This window comes from Nannobrachium achirus, assembly GCF_963921795.1.
Source record: "Nannobrachium achirus genome assembly, chromosome: 11".
Classification (NCBI taxonomy): domain Eukaryota; kingdom Metazoa; phylum Chordata; class Actinopteri; order Myctophiformes; family Myctophidae; genus Nannobrachium; species Nannobrachium achirus.
In genome coordinates this window covers 15,837,982-15,864,287 of record NC_137820.1, presented here as the reverse complement: position 1 = coordinate 15,864,287, position 26,306 = coordinate 15,837,982, and the positions used below count along the sequence as shown (strand labels likewise).

Below are 26,306 nucleotides of genomic sequence, written 5' to 3'. Positions count from 1 at the left end.
GTACAAGTTGCACAATCTCTTCAGTTTGTCAAGACGGAAAGACAAAAATGGTTCACACTCCTCTGTTCTTTCCAGAACTTAATGTTGCAGATTCCCATGTTATTACCTTTATGTGGTCATCATAGACAGACTGCAAATACTAACTGTACATACTACATAGTATTGATATTATAATTATTTTTTTACAGGCAATTTCTTTGAGGAGTAGTAGACCGTTTTCAGAGCAGATTGTGGGTGTGTTTTGTTTAGGTGTTTCTGTATGCTAGCAGTCAACACTTAAATGAAAACACTGCCACAATTACCTGCATCGGTGTCTACCTCAAAATGGTTGTTGTGAAAAGGGTCTATTGTATCGTCAATGGAATCAGGTTGTACCTATAGTCATTTACCATTACACTTTTAGGCATTAATGTTTGCTAAATTAGCTTTTGCTAAATTTTAGCAAACATTCTTTATCCATTTGCTGAGGTTCCTTGTGGGTCTGATTTAGCTTATTCAGTAGTCACCTTTATTTTATTGTATTTTATTTTATGACTTGTTTCCTGGGACATTATAACAATATGCATATGTACTTCTGTTTGATCATTCAGCATGATTGCATTCATTTGTAGCAGGACAATAATGCATTAAGGGCAGATGAACAGGTTTCCCAACTGAATAGCCATTCAGTGACACGATTCTTCAGCTGAACATTTCTTCTATTAACTGCTGTGCTCACTGCTCAGACTTCAGATGAATTTTAGATGTTGTGCATGAGTGAGAATAAAGATGAAAGTTTAACAACCATCATTGATGTTACTTTGCCAAGGAAAAATGGGAAGACATGTAAAATAATCCAATATGGTGATATTTTCTCTCCCATTAAAACTCACAACATTAAAGGGTCATATTATGGCCTCTTTTACATTTAGAAAAGAAGACTTGAAACTATTTATGCTCTGTAACAAAGGTTTATGAAGTTTCAATCCTCACAGATATTTGTCATGTTAACCTGAATAAATTAGATATATTTTATAATAAACATTTCATACAGAACATTAAAGTGAGTTACAAGCCTTCTTTTCTTAACACAACATTATTTCTTAATATTCTTAGATATTGTCTCTACTCCAATAAAGGGGCATGAGTGTTAAACTTAAATCTATCACAAATAGTCCTCTTGACTCCCACACTCCTGTCAGTGTTTAACCTCTGTAGAAAATGTAATTGGACTCATGTGATCATGCCTCCACTACATACATGATCTTGGTATATATCACAACCACAGTCAAATGAGTCGTAGAAGAACAAGTAAAGTAAAGCATGTAGAGTAAAGTTTATTCCCATGATTAGGGCTGTCACAATTAGGGCTATTACATTATTACAATTATTACATAAAGTAAAAAATTGTGGAAATAGCAGATCTACAAGCTCACAACGCTTTGCATCGCGACGCTTTGTGAGCTTGCAGGTCGACTATTTCCACTATCAATGTTCTTTTTTAAGTATAAAGTTGTCAAATATGTCAGTAATTTCTTTGTATATTTAGGTTATGTGTCATATCTGCCATGTGCAATTTCAAAGCCTAAAAGCCAAAGAGAAATGTAATTGTCAACGACAAAAACACAATGAAATCGTTAATCGCAATTATTTCAGTGACAATTAATCGTCATGTAAAATGTCATAAATGTGACAGCCCTACCCATGATTGTGTAATGTTGACACAGGCTCTCCTTGACCTATAATAATATATGACAATGGAGGGGATGACATTCAAAACAGGTGTCAGGTGCTTTGCAGTTTTGCCATAATGTTTGTTTAATGTAAAAACATGACATTCCAGTTGACTTGACACACTGAAGATCACTATTACTATTTGACTAATCCTGTTCAAGTTAGGAGACAACATGAAGAAAGCAACACTGAGCTTATTAATGGTGGCCACTGTTTGCAGTGCCAAAAATACAAAAGTTCATAAATGACCTTTGCTTGAGCCTAAACTTGTTTGTCTCACAGCTACGTAACATGTCCTTCATTAGATTATTTATCACTCTTATATAGAGTGATTTACAAGTAAATAACCTTTAGTTCCTAGTTGGACAACATTAGAGGCAACTGAATCAGAATTGGAGTAAAAAGCTAGGGCCATAGTGTGTAGTGTTCCTTTGATCCATGAACATAATATCAAAGTCCTCAGAGGAGCAGCACCCAAGTCAGATCTGTCAACGTGTGTGTTGAAAGATCAGCTACTCTACATACAAATGACTGCATACAGTTTAAGCCAGGGTTTTCCCACAGTTATTCAAAAGAGGATTTAGTTCAACTTTCCCCCCAACAGATGGCACTAAACCTCACTGCTTGCATGCCATGAAGCTGCCATGGTAATTTCTAAACAGTAGACATTGCACAGTGAGAATGGTAAAAATGTTTACAAAAAAATGTCCAATGTGGAAGTCAGCTTTGAGTCATTTTAAATGTCAAGAATATTGACTGTACAGTATTAAAAGTCCATTTGTTGTTTATGCTACATGTAGGCCTAATAATAAATAACAATTCTTAATCTCAAGGGACAAAAATGCACAATACGTACAGTACTCTAGTAGTTAACCATTTACCATATACACAACTAAAATTATGTATAATTTAATTCCACAAAACAAACTAATCTATATGTGCCGTATTTCATTTTACAATCCAGTAGGAGCGAGATCATTTAGCGACATTTACAGAGGCCTACAGATCAATGGTGTCGCTGCACACGCTCATGGAATCCAACTGCTTGCACACGTTGACAAACTCAGCCTGTACGGCCAGATCCCGTTCCAGCTGCTTGCTTTCACTCAGGTGTTCTGTACCCACCAGCCTACCAGATCCCTGGCTATCCTGCGATGCCAAGCTGAGGGTTCGGTAGCGCCTGTAACAAGGCAGGTGTGGGATGGCCCTGGGAAGGCTGTCGTGGGAGATGTTTTGCCCTTTGTTGGCCCAGGGATGATGGGAACGTTTCTTCCCCGTTTCTTCCCCGGGGTCGCAGCACAGGCCCTGGGAGGAGCTGCACAGAGACGCCTGGCACAAGGAGCCCCACTGCTCGGGCGGCGACGGAAGCTGGTTGTGGCACGATAGGGTGCCTCCCTGCTGGGGGGGAGCTCGTGTCTTGCACAGGGGCTTCTCTTCGTCCATTTCTCCACAGGAAGAGGTTCGATAGAGGGCACTGTCTCCTAAGCTGTGGCCCTGCTTTGAAGTGCCTTGAGAGGGAGAGTTTAATGACAGGCTGGAGGAGGCGTGAACCATTCTTGGGGAGTCAAAGAGACTGTGGGAGAACAGGGCTTCGCTGTGCAGGGCCTGGTCGATGCTGCGGGACAGGTTTATGGGAGATGGGGGGCGCAGGTCCCCGGTAGAGTCGGTGTCCAGGCCCAGGCCGTCCTGGGAGGATAGCTGCGACTCCGCCCCACCTTTGGTTCTATGGGGCGGGATAGGAGGCGTAGGAAGAGGGAATATGGAGGTCCAGGTGTAGCTGGGGTGAGGAACAGCGTCTATCCCACTTGGAGGGAGGTCGACCATTGAGCAAAGAGGGAGAGCCTCTGACTGTCCCTTAGTGATGACGTTACAGAGCATTACCTTTTCCGTCTTGCCCTGGGACCAGGGGTAGTGATAGGGGACGCCAGGAGACTTGACAAGCTCCTGAGAGGGCAGATTGGACCCTCCTGAGGGGGAGGCGCAGGTGAGACGAGACCAAGACCCTGGCCGGGGATGAGTCATAGCCCTAAGGGCGGAGTTAGTGTGACAGAATAGAGGCTGCGCGCCGATGAGCGACAGGCCCAGATACACCCCCGCCTCGCACAGCCTGCAGCCCAGCTGGTAGCCCCACCAGGGCCAGGGCTGGAACCCGTGTCCTTCGACCCCGCCCAGCCCGAGGGCGTGCAGGATCCCGTACAGCTGTAGCCCTCCGCACCCTAACAGAGCCAGCGCGGCGCCTATGCCGGCGCGAGCCGCCCTGCCCCAGTCCTCGACCTCTGCAAACGGGCAGCTCGCGGGCCGCATCACCACGGGTGACCCTCCCCCCTCGCTGTTGTCGTTCAGCCGGTAGATGTGCTTGGTGTCGGATCGTATGAAGCAGTAGAAGATGAGGTAGGAGCACGGGAGGAGGATGGAGAGGCAGACGAACAGGCCCCGGGGCAGGAGGAGAAGCATGGCGGGGAGGCCCGGCAGGAGCAGCAGGAGGCCCACGCAGCCCATAGAGATGCCGAAATGCAGCAGGGACAGACAGAGCAGCAGGCAGGGTTTGGGCAGAACGGAGAAGGAGGCAGAGATGGAGAGCGAGAGGGACAGGTGCATGCGTGAGCGCAGGGATAGCAGGAGGAAGGCCAGGGAGAAGGCTGAGGTCAGGCATGGGAAGGGCAGTTCAGACATCAGGAAGGAGGCCAGAGGTGGGAGACGCTCTTGGTGACTGTAAGCGTCATAAACCAAGGAGAAGGCTCGCATCCCTGCCACGGCCAGCAGGAACACGTGCAGCAGGAAAAAGTAGGGACAAGCAGGGGGACAACGCAGGGGCAGGCCTAACAAGCAGATAACGGATATCAAGCCAAACACGGCAAAGACGGATCCCAGTCCATAGATGTGAGCTTCCCATGCCAGTCCCCAAGTGGCAAGGGCAGAGTTCCAGTCCGAGTACAGAGGGACAAAGAAGGGCGGGCTACGGGTCAGGGAGGGACGCTGGGATTCATTGGAGGTGAGGTCATCCGGGTTCACAGAGCTCCAGGATTGGTTTGAGGTTTTGCAAGGTGGGGCTGCAGAGTCACGGTTACAGTCTGGGAGAAGGATTGTCCCGTTGGTCTCTGAATCGCGCAACTCCTCACCTGGAGTCCCACCTGCAGAACACATGCCAGCAAATAAGACACCGTTATATGACAGATTGGGTTGACAAGTACATTCAAAGTCAAGAGAGATGTTAAATGTTGAATCAAACTGGCAACCCATTATCCTGTCAACCCATTAGTGCTAGTGGGTTTCTTAAAACTCACTCTGTGTACACAGAGCAAACAGAGTTCACCATATTGATTTTTGAAAGAATTACAGGAAAGCATTACTGTAATCCAGGCACACGCAACTCTCACTGTTGCATGACTGGAATGGCCCTGTGTAGTAGGATTGATTTACTTCAACACATTAAAGTATGATGTCTATATGTCATGGAACTTTCATTTTAAAAAAAGAGCTATGGAGAATCTGCAGTGTGAAAGGAGATAATCCATAATAAAACAGAGCAGGCTTGTAAAACTGGGAATCTCTAACTGGGTCAAAGAGGGAGTGAGAGTAGGAGAAAGAGAGAGAGAGAGAGAGAGAGAGAGAGAGAGAGAGAGAGAGAGAGAGAGAGAGAGAGAGAGAGAGAGAGAGAGAGAGAGAGAGATATGTTAGTAGATTAGGTTAGTATTGACCTCATTGCTGCTCTCATTTTGTGTGACTATTTCTAATCGTGGTCAAGTGATTCTTTTTGCCAGTAATAGTGCATTAATTTGAAAAGGATTTGTGGATATCTTCTAACATTACAATGTATATTGAAGTCTGATTGTGTGAACGATAAATAATGCAAGTAGGCCTACCGTATTCTCTTGGTGAAAGGACATCTACAGTAATAGCACTGCTGGTGTATAAATATCCAGTCCAACCCAAGCCAGTTATCTATGGAATATGCTTTGTTTCTGCTTTTGCAGGGGCATAAGGGGGTGTACTGTAGGCTAAGTTGTGAACGAGAAACAAACGTGGTTTCATAGTTCAGTGAGTCTCAATTGGAATTGTACGAAGGACATACTGTATGACTCAAAAGATTGGTTGCGGCCCATCTGTAATACAGCCATAATTGACAAAAACACAAATATGATATAGACGTCAAGTCCAAGGGTGGTATACAGAAATTGTATAATCAAGTTAGGTCCCGGGTTTAAAAAAGAACTGCGAAAGCTATGATTAATTAATTATTCACAAATAGTGAAAATATCCGCCCACAGTGTGTCACAACTTGTTGTGAGCTTGTAGATCAGCTATTTTCTCCATTTGTGATTAATTTTCTTTAACATTTTAGATTTCTTAAAAAAAAAAAAAAAGATTTAGGAAAAGCCTTTAAATAGGATATTTACTCATAACCCGTAGAAATTGGTCTGTGTTCCACAATTGGGTTGCAACCCTGTGTTTGGGAAACTTGAGTGTGAGTGTTTGTGTGTGAGTGAGTACAGTATATCTTTTTCAATTGGATGATCTCACAACACATGGAATGTTTCCATGTCCTCATTAAAGAGAGCGTGGTGGGCCTGTGTTGAGCAGAAGAATATGGAAGGATTCAACGAGGAAGGTAGGGGAGATGGGGTTAGAGGACAGCGAGAAAGATATGCAGGTAGGAGGTAGAGAAGGAAACCTTGGTCAGAGAGAAGTGATGCAAACTGCTCTGTGAATATAAAACGACTGTGTTTTGCAGTCAGAATACATATTGGAGAACCCTGCAGAAACACTTGGATTTCGAGTGTTGCTGTCCTTTGTGAGGACAAGACTAATTCTGAATCAAATAAAGGTTGGAAACAGATAGTCCATGACCATACGGTTTGCTTCGCTATTACAAAATGTCACCTCAAGATGTTGGGCTAATAGGGGTGCTGCTGTCCTAGCGGTTAAGGCAAATACCACATATAGGCTCTATATACCACATATAGGCTCTAATGCTAATTATCCCACAACTTGCTGTCAGCCTGACAGAAAGTTGTGGGTTCAATTCCCGAGCCCTTCGACCTTTGCTGCCTGTCACTCCCTGTCTCTCTCTCCCTGTTTCCTGTTGCTCTGTGTACTATCAATAAAGGCAGAAAAGGTCCCACAAATACCTTAAAAAAGATGTTGAGTATATGAAAACATACTAGCCTGAGCATTCTCTTATTGTCAACACATAATTCATGTGATGCTCACCTTTGTCTGTCCTCATGACAGTTTTAGGCTTTGAAAGACTATCTGTAGAATCCTGTAACCTGTGTCCAGTCCCCTCCTGTATCTCTCTAGGTAATTGCTTGTCAGTGGCCAGTGACGGGAACGGACCCTCAGCGATGGCCGCAGGTCCAGTGGACAGCGCTGAAGACGTAACTGAGTCCGGGCTGTATGTTGGAACGGTGACGGACAGAAGGACAGGTAATTTTGTGTCATTTCTCTGGTTAGACTTGGCTGACAAAGTTGGCAGATTCTCTCCATTCTGTGTCCTAGGGTGGAGTGTACCATACATGTCTGCTTTTCTAGACTCAGTAAGCCAATAATCTGTTCCTTGGCCTTGGGCAGTTTGTGCTGCAACTCCCCCTAATGAAGACCCTATTAGTCTGGTATCCACCTTTGATGTATAACCCTCTGTGGAAGCATCTGTGGGACTGAACGTCAGCGGCCATTTTTCAGTTGGATACAGAAGGGATATCTCTGAACTGTCCTGGGTGTCAGCATATTCACCAATAACTCCTTGGCTGTCGGTTTCCTCGGGTGATTGTGAGAGCCAACCCAGCGGTAGAGTCAGGATGTCAGCCCCTTTGGGTCCAAGCACAGGGTGCATAGGCGCTGAATTGGGCCCGTGGGGGCCCCGTGTTGGCATTATGTGATGCTGTGCTGCTGCCATTTCAAAGTCTGCCTGCGGCGTCTCCTTGTCATCTTCTCCAGTTAAGGCTGCGACAAGTGAGAGAAGCAAAGGGACAGAGAAGAGCAGACAACGGTGGGTCCAGGAGGAGAACATGGCGGAGGACTCGTACGCTCCTCTGTGAAGTCGCAAGAGGACTGTCCAATCACATGGCTGACCTATCCGTGTACTCAGGTCACCGAACGTCACGTGTTCAGCTCACCTGGAGAAAAGAAGCGGAAATTACATTGATGCCCCAAAAAAAGTCTACAATCTAATAGATTATTGCTGCCATCTCTGTTGGCAAAGAACAGGGGTTAAGGACAATAACTGTACTACAGGATGAGCATTCAACTGAGGTTAATTTTATGAAAATATAATATTGAAAAGCAAGCGCTTCCGTCACTTCACATTTCAGACATTGAAAAACATACACATTAGCACACACTAGTGCACATGCACACGCGCACACGCACGCACACACACACACACACACACACACACACACACACACACACACACACACACACACACACACACACACACACACACACACACACACACACACGGTTGTGGCAACCTAAAAAACACACAACAGCGCTATGCTATGTGTAAGCAACAAAAGCACAAAACATGCTGGTGCAAAAGAAAACAGCCTTACGTTTTTTTTCTCCCCTTTTTGCTTCTCTCCCTCTCAGCTGCCCTGCTCTATTTCCACTGGTTCGTCTTGTTCTTGATGAGCTCTTAGCTCATAAATAGCCCACTTTGCTGCAGCCTCTCTCCAAGTGCAACACACATGCTGCTCCACATTGCTGCAATCCTGCAGTGTCTCTGCTGCGTACGTAGTGCTGGCTGTCCTGTCATACTTACTGTGCCTCTCTCCTCTCTCCATCAGACAGTCCTCACACAGACCCCAACAGACCCCACCTCCTCCAGGCAAAACTCCACCATCCGTCCCTCTCTCTCTCTCTCTCTCTCTGCCGCTGCAACCGCTCCGTCACACTGACTGTTCCTCCCCGTCTGTGTAAGGAATTACACCATCCTACTGGCTCGGTGGGACCATGGACACCAAAATATATGGTGTCTCTTTCATGGATGTGTGAAAAGTCCACTGTTTCTGTTTTCCCTCTTCTCTCGTCCCTCTCTCCCCGCTCACCTCTACATCTGTCTGTCTGTCTCTCTCTCTCTCACACACACACACACGCACACGCACGCACGCACTTCAGTGTGTCGTATGTACCTGTAGAAGAGTGTTATACAGTATACAGTATTATGCAAATGCATGGTTTCTGTGGGTTACTCACTGAGCAAATAGGCCTAATTATTCTTTGGGGTTGTCAGTGTTATGGGACAACACACACGCACGCACGCACGCACGCACGCACGCACGCACGCACGCACGCACGCACGCACGCACGCACGCACACACACACACACACACACACACACACACACACACACACACACACACACACACACACACACACAGGGGAGGGAGCTAGCAGGAGAGATTTAAGATAGAGAACGAAACAGCAACAGGGAGAAAGAGAATGAGAACAAGAGTGAGAGTGAGTGTGTCTATGTGTGTGTGTGTGTGTGTGTGTGTGTGTGTGTGTGTGTGTGTGTGAGAGAGAGAGAGAGAGAGAGAGAGAGAGAGAGAGAGAGAGAGAGAGAGAGAGAGAGAGAGAGATGCCATTGGATCAGTGGCTCACGTTTTTCAGTTAACGGGTGAGCAGCACTCTGCATTTAACTAACCATAAGATCAATACATGGTATTGACTGTAATTTAGAGCTAGTACTGTGTCCTTCCCCTTTGTCACAGTAAACATCAAGTCAGCGGATTCATTTGAAACTGCCGTTTGTGTAAAGTAGTATAATGTATGATTGCAGTGACATGCATGCATGCATGCATGTCCATACATGCTGTGTTCTAGTGGATTTTCTCTTTTAAAAAGGAATTACAGACGTAACGCCCTTGATTGCCATTCACATGACCCTCCGGGCCATGTCCATTATGTCTAGAGACTGTGACAACTGCGTGCCGTCCCACTCTCTGTCCTTGCAGTGCCAACCCAACCCCTTCTTTTGAACATTACCACACTGCTTTAGATGCTTCTTCTTTCCCCAGTGGGGGAAATCCGACGGCCTCATGGCCTAATTCAATTCCTTGGATGTTTTCTAAAATAGACACTGGTCCACATACCTTCTGATGCATTCAGCGACACAGAGCACATAGCAGGAACACAAAATGTGCACTCTCTCTCCCCCTGTAAACCTGATGTAAGATTACAAGTACCGTAGTGTGAATGTACGGTTTCTTTAGTTCAAGGACAGGCTTCTAGACGGAAGTGAGGTTCACTAAGAATAGGAAAACCAGATTTTTGACAGATTGTTGGACAGACCACAATCTACAGCATGTTTTTCCCAAACAGTAGTAGCCTAGGTTTGGACCCATTTTTGCGTCGCTGACTCATTTTAATATCGTTTTCTTTTCTTTATTTTTTCAGTTTCCTATCTTTTTTTCTATTAATTAAAAAATATTATAAATCTGAATCTTTCATGATTACAACATTCAAAAACATAAAATAAATAAATGTATAAATAAAAAAAGCAAAAAAATAAAATAAAAAATCTGAACCACGGATCTACAGGAAAGACTGATTTATTGGACCTTATCTTAAACACTATGGGCTAGGGTTATGTCAAAATATATTATGCATCATTATAATAAACACACAAAGACATATTCAATATAATGTTAAACCTGACAGTGGTATTGAACGGAGTGTTTATCTGGGTAACAGTTTCATGCTGACAGGGCAATGGGCTGCTTCTCAACATTCATTCCCATCAGGACTGATGCAAGAAACTAAGATAGAAAAAGCAGGCCTTCTCTGACTATTTTAGATCTGTGGCCCCTGGGGGCCCCTGGAAACATATGTTCAGCACGGGAAGAGTTTGAAACGACCGAGTTGAACAGTCGGTCACTGGTAATGACAGGAGCCTCCAGAGGGGCCTGACTGACCGTGACCCGTTGTCCAGTGATGACACAGGAAAGCACCAAATCAGCTGGAACTAAGGGGGTCTGGAGAGGAACAATGACAGGCCAAACACATGAGCTCAATGAGGTGCAGGGCCAAATTATTGCCGCCTCACACCAGCGATCCAGAGTCATTGAGTATCTGTCCTCTGTTTGGACAAGTCATCCTCCAACAAGATGTGGTCAGCAGGGACTGGTGATATTCACTAGGCCTATACAGCCACTAGAATCCGTCGCTAATTGCAGAGGAGGAAGTCCTCATCGGACACAATGGGAAACCGCAGGCAGGCATGCACGTGCTATGATATAGTTCTGGACTTGACCGAGGAACCAGTTAAGCACATATAAATCATGAGAGAAAATAAACAACTGTCAAAAACAAGTCAATTTACTCCTTTTCCACATATCAAATTAAAATAGATCATGTTAAATGCATAATAAATGTACAAGTCGGATGCAGTAAATGCACTAGAGTCCTAGACGAACTGTTGTAATGAAGTAGCGTATACAAGTTAAGATTCAATCACCCAAACCACCTAAAAAAGACACTTAATTCTATGATTGCAGTTCTGTGCTGTCTCGTGTTTGCAGGAGGAATCATTACTCACTGCCAAAGTTAAAAGTTGGCCCTGTTAGAGACACTTATCTTAATAGAGAAGAATGTAGCGAAGCAGGTGCAGCTAAGCAGTTAGCACAGAAAAGATAGCCAATAATGAAAATTACTCTGACGGAATGCTTTGGTTAAGGGGAGACTGTGGTTGGTTGACAAACGTTTTACTCTGTCATGATGAATTGCTCATCATCAGCTTGCCACTTGTACGCATCCCCCTTACCCACTGAGATCAAAATCGCTAAAACAATAGAAAGCAGTATATAAAAACATTTTAACACTTATCTTTTCTTTTCTCTAATTACAATCTAAAATATGAACCCTTGTTGGAAAAAAAACAAAGTTGTCCTTAAAGTCTTCAATTCAAGTTATTTTAACAGTAAGTTATTGACCATCAAATGCATAGTGACACATTGCCACAACCAGTTGCCCCTAATATCAATGGGTTTTTGGTAAAACAAAAACAAAAAGGTTTCTTAAAGCTAGAAAAGAGAGTATTCTACCATGAATACAAACCACAATTACTTATTATCCTCTGTAATGAGAATTAAAATGAAATAATTTAGAATTGATGGAAAAGGTCTAGCTTTTATTATGTTTCAACAATAAAATAACAACATAAAAAAGCAACTATACTGTGTAGGGAAGAATAACCTTGAAATGGCAGATGTAACATTTGGGTGCACAGTATGTGCTCTATGTTATGTGAGCGTGCAGACTATAGCCAACACCAACTCTGGACTCCCTGATCATTGCCTTTCACTGCCCCCAAACAGCATTAGGGTTTGGAGCTCTGCAGTGTTGCTCCGCTGTCACCCTACACTACACTACAGTGTGTCTACATAGGTGTTGCACCTTGTGCCTTGGGTTGGCTTCCACAGCTTCAGTTCACTCGCCAGCAGTTCTAATTGTATGACTATGACACAGTGCCCGGTAAGCCTCATCCCTCTCTCCCTGACCTTGTCTGTGACCCATGGGATGTCTCTGTAGATCTACCCATGTAACATCAAGTGCCATTGTCTTGTATTGATGCCATGGCCTTTTCCTACTGTACTGTCTGGACTATAACAGATGTTTTTTTTAAACTAATTAATGTCCAACAAGACAACTTAAAACAGGCGTAAAAGTAGCCTAAAAGAACAGAATTAGGCTAATTTGGGTTCAACAGAAGCCTATAGGCTTCTTTTAAATCTTTTTTGGCTGGAAGGATCCTTTTTTGTCTGGAAGGATTTTGCACCATCCTTCCATCCTTTTTTGGCTGGAAGGATTTTGCACCATCCAGCCAAAGGAAATTCAGCCCATGCACTCAGGCTTGTTCCTCAGCTCACTTTTGCATAGAACTTACTCCATCTACTGGCTAACTGGATAACTAAAATCTTGAATGAATGAATGAATGAATGAATGAATGAATGAATGAATACATTTGTTGTCAAGTCAAGCCAATGTAAATTTGTAATAGATTTAGGATAAACTACCAATAGGAGCTGGTGGCTGATGTGTTTTAGTGTTCTAACAGCTGTTACAATTCAGCAGTGTTGGGATAAAACGACATATATGATATTTCATCATATCCTGGCTATGTTGTAACCATGCAGTTGCAATACCGTTTTATAAGAACAAACCCATGATGTGTGATAAAAATGGAAATTGTCAAAGAGTTGTATTTTGCTCAGCAAACAAAAGATTAGCCCCATTCCTGAAGGGGGAGGTCACTGAGTTAGTTATACTGAACCTAGGTGACCTCGACCTGTATTGATGTAAAACTTCTGAATGAGTAGATTTGTAAAAGGATTATCATTGGAATGTAGTGTGTTTGGATTTGTGAGACAACTGCTATTAAATCAAGCAATATGCCTATTTATTTCCCATTATGCAGTTTTATTTGGAACATAAAGACAGTAAACTGAAGTTTTTTTATGTAACTTTTTTACAGGGCACTGGCAGGTGTATGTCCCTATAACGTCCATCCATGGCTTTTGGATGGAAAATATCAGTTAACAGCTGGAACAGATGTTTTACAGTAATGGAGCAAAGAGGGCTTTATCACAATTAGGACAATGAACAACAAACCTCTGTGTGCTCATTACAGTTGCAATAAATATAATGAAAACCACACATTTTCTATCACCGTTCTGGCATTGCAAACGTACATTGTTATTCAATCCTTTTAACCGATCCATGTTTATTTAATAACAATGTAGACAACGTATTTCAATACCATATCTTGAAATAAGATATGGTAATGGGGGATGGGTGGGGGATACAGAGTTCAATGTTGTTGAATGTTGTTGATTTGTGCTGCTTGAAGTGCATAGTTGATTCTATGTGAAAAGCAATACGAATTGGGGGGGTGGGGGGGAGACAGCTGCTGAGCAACAAAATGACTACTATGTAGAGTAGGCTTTGATTGATTGATTGAAGACTTTATTAGAAGTTTGCATAGAAAAAGGTACAGTTTCATGACGGTAGGCCTACAGTTCACTGGTACAAGGTCAACTAAAAGGAGATCCTAGAAAAGCAGTTGGCTTATTTACACAGGAAACCATTGAAGTATCTCATATAACATTGAATGACAGACTGATAGAACACAGCTACTATGCAGTATGCAGTCGATATATTCAGGAGAAAAATAAAATAAAAATGAAAGAATAAAAAAAACAGTGCAAAAACAGGCAAAGACTACAACATCTGGTAGCATGGCTTGTTGCGATAGTGATACAAAATACATTGAGTTTCCTGAGTCTTGACATACTTATCTTCACGCATACCTCTCATTTCCTGACAATTTATATCACTTTATAACTTTCTTTAACATAACTTTCACACCGGATTTTGAGTATGCTATATCTCAGAATTCTGAATTGTTGTGTGTGTGTGTGTGTGTGTGTGTGTGTGTGTGTGTGTGCACACTGTGCATGTCCCCCCCCCCCCCCCCCCCCATTCCCCCCCCATTCCCCCCCCCCCCCATTGCACGTGAGATTTGAGACTGAGAGGGGAAAAAAACATAGTAGCATTTCGGGCAGTCAACTGTGCTCTATTTTGAAAACCATAAAGCACTAGAGTTTCCCATCGTTCGTACGGTCGCAGATCAAGGCATGACCAGGGCATGACGCACAGTGACGACACTAAATGCGGAAGTCAACTCAATGGCATAATTCCAATGTTTATGTTTGGAACCTGTTGGTGGAAATATGCCATTGAGAATCATGAGAAGCGTGTCACTACTTCCTTCTTGTATTGTTCTGGGCTCGGTAGTAGGTTGTCGGGGAGACAGTCAACTAAAATCAGCGTCCATTCCATAGTTCAGCGTGATCTATTCTGCACCATCTGCATGCTACCATGGTCCATGCTTCCACTCACTGATGGACGCCTAGTGGCAAATGTTGTATTGCAGGTTAAATATAAACGTGGAGGAAGATTTAGATATTAAACTTGGCTATCGGCCAGAGAGAGGCAGAGGCAGCGCTGATGAAACACTTCTCTGTTTAGGCGAACACAGAAAGGCTTATTGAAGACTGAGGAGTGGACAAGTATGGTAGCTGGTCTAAGGAAAATACTCTAAACATAATAGCTTATAACAGTTAAGGTAAGTCGTTTATTACACATACTAATAATAACGACGATTTAGTATCAATTGATACTATTATGCTAACGAACGAAGCCACGCGTTTACAAGCCACTTTACCCCCTGACCATTAATGCTGTCTTGAATGTGAATGTTTTGAATTGCGCATATGTTTGCTTCATAATAAGGTGGATACATAGTGACAAATGTGCTTCATCTATAGACTGTTCTCTCTCTCTCTCTCTCTCTCTCTCTCTCTCTCTCTCTCTCTGTACACTACTATTAGTGCGTAGCAATGCTGTAATAACGATGTAATAGTGCTTTCATGTATTCAGGCACCAACTTAACAAGCTGCATTTAGACATGATCTTCTTTAGAAATAGTTGTATTGCTTGTATAGTTTGTCTCAAGGTTGCAACCTTGAGACTAACTATACTATAAGGCGACTCCCAACATTTGTTTCTACACAATAATACCTTTCTTCAGGTCTGAGGAAGGTTGAGTACTTCCTCATGTTGTTCTCACTTTTGTAACCTTGCTGTGTTTTTCTTCTAGATCCGGATCCTCTCACCGTTGCCCTTCAGACACCCTGTCTGATATTATGATGCTTGGCAGGGTTGGCATGGGCAGTGGTGTCAGCACCCATCGCCTCTGCAAGAACATCACTCTCTACCTAAACAAATCCGTGTCCCCTGCCTCTGTGAAACAGAGCCCATCCACTGTAAACACTAAGCCCCTCCTGGTGATGTTGCCATGGCTGGGCGCGCGACCCCAAGCTGTGGCCAAGTACTGTGAAATCTACCTCCGTACTGGCTTTGACATTCTCATGGTGGAGAGTGAGGTAAGGATATATCATGAATGGATTCCTTCTATAACCTTGAGATGATTAAGTGTTCTGACTGGCCTGTATTCTCTTTACTCTTCACTCACAGTGACTCCAAACTGGTGGGGCCACAATTCAATCATTGGCAAAACAATACGATTTTAATGATGATATTACGTTAGTATAAAAACCTTATGTAAAAACAAAAAGGTAGTCTTTAAAACCTTGTGATAAGAATAAATAGAAACTTAAAGTACAACTACTTTGGTTCCACCAATCCAAGCCGGAACACAATTGATTGATTAATTGTTCAAATAAGCTATAATTCTTAATATCCAACCTACTTTCTCCTTTAAAGTAGACATATTTTAGGACTTTTGCTGGAGCTGATGGAAATTCAAGTCACAATTATTTGAATAATCCTTAATAGGTAGGTAGGTATGTATCAGGTACTGTAGGTAGGTACTTCCCAGCAGCAAGGAAAAATAAGGTGTAAACAAAAGATGACATCTTTTGTTGAAACAAACAACTTATGTCTGAGTTGTTTGTTTCTCTAACAAAGAATGGAATCTGCAGGGCATTATATCCCAGCATGATATCAGATGTTACAAGGCATTACGTAGTGTTCAAGCACCAGTATAGTCGCTGGTCCTTGAACTGTTATCGTAGAATAACAGTTGAGTGAGTCGTCTCTGAGTGTCTCTTAGAGGTTGTCATCTTGGAGGTTGTTTATCAGCTTGTTGTATTAGAGAGGCACCTGGAAGTTCAAAACATTCTGGCTCTGACACTGTCAGCTATTTTTCTGTGTCAAGTTTGTTAATTCATTTGACATGGGAAATGTAATCTCTTCAATATCCTAAGGCTACTGCAACATTAATTTGACACTACAAAATGGTACACACATCAGCACTAATGATTATAAAAAATAGGGTCCAATGTTAAGGTTCTTTTCCTACTTGCCCTGGAGAGCAAATACTTCTTGACCCATCTGACAAATGTATTCTTTCCCTGCTTAGGTGGTATTGTTGCTGGTGTCGATTTCTTTGACAATATACTTCTAACTCAAATCCATTACCTTTTGATTGTGTAAAAGTAACAGTTTCTTCAAAAAATATTTCAATCAAACTATTATATTTAATTGTAAATTACAATTTATTCCAAGTTCCAACTAGAAAAATATTGTTCCTTCGAAACAATTGTGGGCCAAAGATTGGTCCATTTTGTTCCAAAAATGTGTTGTGCAAAAGTTGACCCGCTGGTGGCGCTATAACAGGCCAATGTAAGAAGGGTGGTATCTGTTCCTTGACCTATTGGGAATGTGCTTGCAAGATTTCACGCACATTGCAGGCTGTGTTCATGATTTGAGGTGTTTTTGGCTTTGGCCACTTTATCGCTGCTTGCAGCTATATTCATTATTATTATTTTTTTTGTGTGTGTGTGCACTTCATAGGCATATTAGATAAAGGTCCTTAGATTGTGTGTAGAATGTTTCATGCAAATTGCAAAAAAAAAATCCTAACGGGTTTAAGCGTTTCACAAACTGCTCAAAATGATATAGCGCCCCCCTTTGGCCAATTGGGGTAAGATTGGTTTTAGTGATATTTGGACTAACACTCTACATCTTTGCCAAATGCCATGAACATGTTACTTTGCATGTATGATTTAGAGGCAGAAGAATAATTTGCATAAAACTGCAATATTCATTGAATTTATTTAAAAAAGCATGTTTCAATTTTAAAGAAATCCGATCTGACAGATCTTTAGATATCGGTCCAAAGTTCATGTAAAAAAAGTTTTGTGCACGTGGAGCGAAAATTCCAGAATAAAAGCGGGTTTACGTGTTTTACAAACTGCTCAATATGGCGGAAAATTGAAGGGCGGAGCTTACTTAACAACGACACAGATGTCTTCCGCTTGAGTCAAAGCACGCGTGTAACAAGTTGCATGTCTTCAAACGAAACGAGTCATGACTTATGCCCGTTTGAAGTTTGAATTTTCAAACGCTTCGTATAGCGCCCCCCTTTGGCCGATTGGAATAAAATTGGTTTCAGTGATACCTTGACTAACCCTCTACATCTTTGCCAAATGACATGAACGTGTAACTTTGCATGTATGATTTAGAGGCCGAAGAATAATTTGCATAAAACTGCAATATTTATTGAATTATTAAAAAATTATATTTCACTTTAAAAGAAATCCAACCAGACAGTTTGACCGCATTGGTCCAAAGTTCATGTGAAAAAGGTTTTGTGCACTTGACGCGAAAATCCCAGGAGGAGATAGATTTTTACTGTTTTTCATATAATTCCGAATTGTGGGAGACCTAAAGGTCAGAGGTCAAAAGTTAGAGGGTAAAAGTTGTTCGGCATGAGGAGACGCATAAGTGTATACAGGTTTCATGGCTGGACCTCAAACACAGCATGAGCTATACCTGTTCAAAGTTCGCACTTTCGAAGGCTTCCTACAGCGCCACCATTTGGCCGATTGCTATAGAAAATAATAGCACACTTCGCCACTGTAAACTGAACACATTGATGTTTTTATTTTCATTTTCTCACTAAGTATGTAGGAGTAGAAAGGAACCGAAATCCCGTCTACTGTTGATTGCCTGCCTGATAGATAAACTAGAAAAATATTGTTCCTTCGAAACAATTGTGGGCTCGCTTCAAGCCAGAAAACAATGGCTATAAAAGTACAAAATGTCAAGATCGCAGGCAGTGCTCTCTTTGACGTTACTGACGTCAAAGATCGGTCCATATTGTTCCAAAAATGTGTTGTACAAAAGTTGACCCGCTGGTGGCGCTATAACAGGCCAATGTGAGAAGGGTGGTATCTGTTCCTTGACCTATTGGGAATGTGCTTGCAAGATTTCATGCACATTGCAGGCTGTGTTCATGATTTGAGGTGTTTTTGGCTTTGGCCACTTTATCGCTGCTTGCAGCTATATTTATTATTATTATTATTATTTTGTGTGTGCGCACTTCATAGGCATATTAGATAAAGGTCCTTAGATTGTGTGTAGAATGTATCATGCAAATTGCTAAAAAAATCCTAACGGTTTAAGCGTTTCACAAACTGCTCAAAATGATATAGCGCCCCCCTTTGGCCAATTGGGGTAAGATTGGTTTTAGTGATATTTGGACTAACACTCTACATCTTTGCCAAATGCCATGAACATGTTACTTTGCATGTATGATTTAGAGGCAGAAGAATAATTTGCATAAAACTGCAATATTCATTGAATTATTAAAAAAGCATGTTTCAATTTAAAAAAGAAAATCCGATCTGACAGATCTTTAGATATTGGTCCAAAGTTCATGTAAAAAAAGTTTTGTGGACGTGACGCGAAAATTCCAGAATAAAAGCGGGTTTAAGCGTTTTACAAACTGCTCAAAATGGCGGAAAATCTAAGGGCGGAGCTTACTCAACAAAGACACAGATGTCTTCCGCTCGAGTCAAAGCACGCGTGTAAGCAAGTTGCATGTCTTCAAACGAAACGAGGCATGACTTATGCCCGTTTAAAGTTTGAATTTTCAAACGCTTCGTATAGCGCCCCCCTTTGGCCGATTGGAATAAAATTGGTTTCAGTGATACTTTGACTAACCCTCTACATCTTTGCCAAATGCCATGAACGTGTAACTTTGCATGTATGATTTAGAGGCAGAAGAATAATTTGCATAAAACCGCAATATCTATTGAATTATTAAAAAATTATATTTCACTTTAAAAGAAATCCGACCAGACAGTTTGACCGTATTGGTCCAAAGTTCATGTGAAAAAAGTTTTGTGCGCATAACGTGAAAATCCCAGGAGGAGATAGATTTTTACTGTTTTTCATATAATTCAAAATTCTGGGGGATCTATAGGTCAGAGGTAAAAGTCAGGGCGTAACAGTTGTTCGGCATGAGGAGACGCATACATGTATACAGGTTTCATGGCTGTACTTAAAACAGAGCATGATCTATACCTGTTCAAAGTTCGCACTTTCGAAGGCTTCCTACAGCGCCACCATTTGGCCGATTTGAATAAAATTGGTTTCAGTGATACTTTGACTAACCCTCTACATCTTTGCCAAATGCCATGAACGTGTAACTTTGCATGTATGATTTAGAGGCAGAAGAATAATTTGCATAAAACCGCAATATCTATTGAATTATTAAAAAATTATATTTCACTTTAAAAGAAATCCGACCAGACAGTTTGACCGTATTGGTCCAAAGTTCATGTGAAAAAAGTTTCATGCGCGTATCGCGAAAATCCCAGGAGGAGATAGATTTTTACTGTTTTTCATATAATTCCGAATTGTGGGAGACCTAAAGGTCAGAGGTCAAAAGTTAGAGGGTAAAAGTTGTTCGGCATGAGGAGACGCATAAGTGTATACAGGTTTCATGGCTGTACGTATAACAGAGCATGAGCTATACCTGTTCAAAGATCGCACTTTCGAAGGCTTCCTACAGCGCCACCATTTGGCCGATTGCTATAATAAATAATAGCACACTTCGCCACTGTAAGCTGAACACATTGATGTTTTTATTTTCATTTTCTCACTAAGTATGTAGGAGTAGAAAGGAACCGAAGATCCCGTCTACTGATAGATAAATAAACAAATAAATAATGACAATATCTAAAGTGTGCTCGCCTTATAGGCGAGCCCACAAAAGTACAAAATGTCAAGATCGCAGGCAGTGCTCTCTTTGACGTTACTGACGTCAAAGATCGGTCCATATTGTTCCAAAAATGTGTTGTACAAAAGTTGACCCGCTGGTGGCGCTATAACAGGCCAATGTGAGAAGGGTGGTATCTGTTCCTTGACCTATTGGGAATGTGCTTGCAAGATTTCATGCACATTGCAGGCTGTGTTCATGATTTGAGGTGTTTTTGGCTTTGGCCACTTTATCGCTGCTTGCAGCTATATTTATTATTATTATTATTATTTTGTGTGTGCGCACTTCATAGGCATATTAGATAAAGGTCCTTAGATTGTGTGTAGAATGTATCATGCAAATTGCTAAAAAAATCCTAACGGTTTAAGCGTTTCACAAACTGCTCAAAATGATATAGCGCCCCCCTTTGGCCAATTGGGGTAAGATTGGTTTTAGTGATATTTGGACTAACACTCTACATCTTTGCCAAATGCCATGAACATGTTACTTTGCATGTATGATTTAGAGGCAGAAGAATAATTTGCATAAAACTGCAATATTCATTGAATTATTAAAAAAGCATGTTTCAATTTAAAAAAGAAAATCCGATCTGACAGATCTTTAGATATTGGTCCAAAGTTCATGTAAAAAAAGTTTTGTGGACGTGACGCGAAAATTCCAGAATAAAAGCGGGTTTAAGCGTTTTACAAACTGCTCAAAATGGCGGAAAATCTAAGGGCGGAGCTTACTCAACAAAGACACAGATGTCTTCCGCTCGAGTCAAAGCACGCGTGTAAGCAAGTTGCATGTCTTCAAACGAAACGAGGCATGACTTATGCCCGTTTAAAGTTTGAATTTTCAAACGCTTCGTATAGCGCCCCCCTTTGGCCGATTGGAATAAAATTGGTTTCAGTGATACTTTGACTAACCCTCTACATCTTTGCCAAATGCCATGAACGTGTAACTTTGCATGTATGATTTAGAGGCAGAAGAATAATTTGCATAAAACCGCAATATCTATTGAATTATTAAAAAATTATATTTCACTTTAAAAGAAATCCGACCAGACAGTTTGACCGTATTGGTCCAAAGTTCATGTGAAAAAAGTTTTGTGCGCGTAACGTGAAAATCCCAGGAGGAGATAGATTTTTACTGTTTTTCATATAATTCAAAATTCTGGGGGATCTATAGGTCAGAGGTAAAAGTCAGGGCGTAACAGTTGTTCGGCATGAGGAGACGCATACATGTATACAGGTTTCATGGCTGTACTTAAAACAGAGCATGATCTATACCTGTTCAAAGTTCGCACTTTCGAAGGCTTCCTACAGCGCCACCATTTGGCCGATTTGAATAAAATTGGTTTCAGTGATACTTTGACTAACCCTCTACATCTTTGCCAAATGCCATGAACGTGTAACTTTGCATGTATGATTTAGAGGCAGAAGAATAATTTGCATAAAACCGCAATATCTATTGAATTATTAAAAAATTATATTTCACTTTAAAAGAAATCCGACCAGACAGTTTGACCGTATTGGTCCAAAGTTCATGTGAAAAAAGTTTCATGCGCGTATCGCGAAAATCCCAGGAGGAGATAGATTTTTACTGTTTTTCATATAATTCCGAATTGTGGGAGACCTAAAGGTCAGAGGTCAAAAGTTAGAGGGTAAAAGTTGTTCGGCATGAGGAGACGCATAAGTGTATACAGGTTTCATGGCTGTACGTATAACAGAGCATGAGCTATACCTGTTCAAAGATCGCACTTTCGAAGGCTTCCTACAGCGCCACCATTTGGCCGATTGCTATAATAAATAATAGCACACTTCGCCACTGTAAGCTGAACACATTGATGTTTTTATTTTCATTTTCTCACTAAGTATGTAGGAGTAGAAAGGAACCGAAGATCCCGTCTACTGATAGATAAATAAACAAATAAATAATGACAATATCTAAAGTGTGCTCGCCTTATAGGCGAGCCCACAATAATGACAATATCTAAAGTGTGCTCGCCTTATAGGCGAGCCCACAACTATTACTATTTATTGCATGGAATGGTAAAGAAGCAATATGGGACTGATGAAATCAATCAGTAGTAATTTCCAATCAGACGTTCAGAAGGGCTCCAGCAGTTATTTAATTTTAATGGCATGACTCGTCTCTTGAGTCATGACATGACTACATGCTTTTACTAACAGGATGGTTGTGCTTGTGTATCATTCATCATTGTACACATGTAGACACGCACTGATAAAGAACTTGCAGCAGGGAATCAACATGCATCCACACTCGCACAAAAGGATTAGGTGACGTTTTTAAGGCACACTGGTAGTAGTTGCTCAGGCAGACAGGAGCAGCCCACAGCCTATTGCGTTCAATTGGTACTTGCCGGACCAGGCTGGTCTGACAGGTTTAATTTCCGCAACAAATCAGGCATCTTCTAAATGCCTTATTGAAACAAGGAAACCACAAGGCAGTGGAAAACATTTCCCAAAAGAGAGATGACCAACTCCAAATTCATTTTTACTTCGTACAATCAGGCAACTGCGGAAACAGTGGAATTTCCCAAAAGTTTGATGACTAACTTTAACACTGTTCGCCTCGTATGTTTCTGTCTTCTCGCTGCATTCAAGTACATCAATTGCGCAACATACGCTTCACTGATGCAGTTTCGGTTTGAAACTTATAAAGTATTCTGTCATAGTTGATGTGAAACTTGAAGTATATTGTTCTCTCTGTCATAATTCAGCTGAAAGAGTTCTTGTCATGACTCAGGAGTAATGGTTCTCGTGTCGTGTTTCAGGTGAAACACTTCTTGTGGCCACGCTGGGGGCTGGAATACGGTGGCCAGGTGCTGGAGCTGCTCCAGAGCGAACGCTTTGTGTCACGTCCATTGCTCGTGCACGCCTTCTCCATTGGCGCCTACACGTTTGGTCAGCTGCTGGTTCACATCTCCCAAGACACACAGAAATACCAGGGGTTTGCACAGAGGATCAGAGGACACATCTACGATAGCCTGGTAATCGGCTCTCTGGAGAGGATGGCCATAGGTTTGTTTTACCATGCTAGATAATTTGCTTTGCAATGAATAGAAAATGGCCTATGTACAAAGCTTGTAGGTCTGCTTTTTGTACTTGTATGTGATTATACCCAAGATAGTTTCAGGCCATCTTGTTAATTCTGACTTCCCTACCCTAAAAGGCGTTGGCCAGCTTGCGTGAAAATGCAGACCAGCATGTCTCTGGTTTCAAAGTTCAACCCCCGATGTCTTGAGGACTATAACGAAGTCTGTGAGATACATGTTGGAATTCTTGGGGAAGAGAGATAGCTGATAGTGATAGCTGAGTGGTTAGTGTCCATACCTAGGACTCCGGAGGTCCCAGAGGTCGCAGGTACGATTCCCTGCTCCAGCTATCACTGCTCCTCTTCCCTCGCGCCCCTTGTGGGCAGCACTGGGTACAGCTGGGTTAAGCTGAAAAAACGGAATTTCCCCTTGTGGGATGATGTAGGTAAATTCTTCTTCTTCAATTCTTCTTCTAGCAAGAGAGGGAGAGACAGATCATGGCAACTGTTAAGCCCTGCACTGAACATCTTCTTTGATAAATGTTGACTTTTCACCCCCACACACTAAATATACTGTATATTTGTATTTTTTTAAAATGTGGTCTTTCTTTATTTTCTTGAAATCATTTCTCCTATAATGACATACCCAAAATAGGGACACTAATGGCAAACATGAGTTGGCTAGGTAAAATCGAATGGCTACGATATAGCAATTTGAGACACAATCAAAATGATGATGTGCCACCAAGCTTGACAGCTGTTGGCAAAATTCAAGTGAATTTACAATTAACATCCTCTATATTATGTCAATACTATTAACGCATTCAGAACAGGTACACTATATTGTGTATCATTATTTTATGCTTTAACTATTGAAAAATAGCAGATATACAAGCTCACAGCGCGGCACCGAGTGCCGCGCTGCGAGCTTGTAGATCTGCTATTTTTGAAAAATCGTGAAAATTTGAATTTTGACCCCGATTCTATAAGTGTCTTTTGAATCCTTCTAAGGTTTTTTGAAAAACCTATGTTTCTATGTTTGCAATCTGGCCAGCCATCATCAAAGAAAAGGTCCTTTTCACTTAAATGGAGCTCAGTTAGTCTGTTCTTGAGAGACTACTATGTCAGTGGTTCTCAAACCTTTTCATTTGAAGGACCAACAAAATGATATGTATTTGGCCACGGACCCCCATCTCAAAATATTTAGTTCCGGGGACCCCCCAGAAGCAAACTTTGAGTTACAAACATTCGCTTTGAAAATACATACTGTATACAAGATTTGCACACATTTTCAAGACTTTTTCAAAAATAGCAGATCTACAAGCTCGCAGCGCGGCACTCGGTGCCGCGCTGTGAGCTTGTATATCTGCTATTTTTCACTGGTTAAAGCATTCAATAATTCTAGGCCTAAATGGGTTAAGTGAAAGCCCTCATTGATATGATATTTCTCCTCCACCCCTTCAGGTCTAGGCAAGAGCTTAGTGCCTCAGTTGGAGAGCCTGGTGAAGCACACCAGCCTATTGTACTTTGGCACTTTCAAGCGGCAAACAGTCGATTACTTTGAGCGAAGTATCGAGGTCTTCCACAATACGCCGCTCACTGCTCCGGCACTCTTCTTCTACTGTGAAAACGACCCGCTGGGTGACCCGCGTTCCCTGGAGCAAATTGCGGACCTGTGGCGGCAGCGTGGGATGGAGGTCACAGTGAAGTGGTGGGAGGACTCCGTTCATGCAGGTCACATGAGGAAGCACCCCGAGGAGTACCTGACCACCCTGGACACGTTCCTCCAGTCTGTCAGCATGGCTCTTCCCAAGGCCAAAATGTAACTGACCACAGATAGCCAAAGTTCAGTGCAGAGCAAAAACTGATTCAACATTTCGTTGTTGTCGGGTGGAAACCTCGCATGTCCAAGGCCGTTCGTTTTGTATTTATCATTTTAAAAATGAACTAAACTAGCCTTGTATGATGAAGCAGGGCTTTGCTTGGTGATAAAGGTACAAATTTGAAACCTGGAGATACGAGGTTTCTGCCCAACAGTGACGATTTGCTCTATTTATTTATTTCTTTGTTTGTGTGTGTTTACGTGGAAATGCAAGGTTTCACCAGAATGAGAACAAAGCAATATAACCGTGACCAAGATCTGTTTAAAGGCATGTTTTACTCATTCATATAGTCAGCGATAATATATTGTAATAACTTGATACAATAACATATACTTGAAATGTCTTTATATAGACACAGTACTGTTTGAGGGTGTCACTTTACTGCCTTAAGTCTGATGTACTTATACTATTTGTTTTATATTTGTGTTTCCATGATTGTAAGCGCTATATGTTATACTCTCAGGGAAATTAATATTAATACTGTATATTATTCTAATTGTGTTTCTCTCAGGGATTTTTTAATTAATATATCATTCTAATTACAATGTTATAATGTGCTTGATTATGTTTTCTCCAATTCAATGGAATAGTTTTTTACTATTGAGATTATGGGCCTATATGCACTGTATATGGTATCCTTCCACATTTTGTGTGTTAGAAAACAAGCTTTTTTCATCTGCTGTGAGCCATCATCTAAATACAGTAACGTTTAATTTATATTCCCTTAATTTAGGGCTCTATGAATCCATTTTCTTCTAAATATTGAAAGGAAGACACTTTACAGTACATGTTTTTCTGTATGGTTTTGTTTTTTGGGGAGTTTTGTTGAGTTGATTGATGCCTGAATGTAACAGTTGTTAGTAATTGTTTTCTCCATGATGCAACTTCACTTGATGATTTCAAGTTCTCAGGGCCTTTTGTGATATCCTTTTAGCATTATTGTAGCCTATACTGTACCGTCCTGTACCTTTTGCAAACTGTTGATAAAGTATTCAATAAAAACGTATAAACCAATAGTTATTAATATTTTCTAATTATCTCGCATCATATTCAAATCTGTCTCATATTGTTAGCTT

At 41.6% G+C, this 26,306-nt stretch overlaps 2 protein-coding genes across 2 annotated transcripts; one reads left to right on the top strand and one right to left on the bottom strand.

Moving 5' to 3' along the window:
* Positions 1-2,712: 2,712 nt before the first annotated feature.
* Positions 2,713-4,857, bottom strand: prrt4a (proline rich transmembrane protein 4a; the record flags this gene model as incomplete). Its single annotated transcript, XM_080736887.1, has 1 exon — positions 2,713-4,857. One exon carries the CDS (start codon positions 4,855-4,857, stop codon positions 2,713-2,715), a length of 2,145 nt encoding a protein of 714 aa, XP_080593013.1.
* Positions 4,858-6,300: 1,443 nt separating this feature from the next.
* On the top strand, positions 6,301-25,173 carry LOC308294161 (transmembrane protein 53; the record flags this gene model as incomplete). The annotated part of the gene is made up of 6 exons (XM_080736885.1): positions 6,301-6,322; positions 7,015-7,140; positions 7,651-7,735; positions 15,377-15,662; positions 23,088-23,334; positions 24,812-25,173. 6 exons carry the CDS (start codon positions 6,301-6,303, stop codon positions 25,171-25,173), a joined length of 1,128 nt encoding a protein of 375 aa, XP_080593011.1.
* Between the last annotated feature and the right edge of the window lie 1,133 nt (positions 25,174-26,306).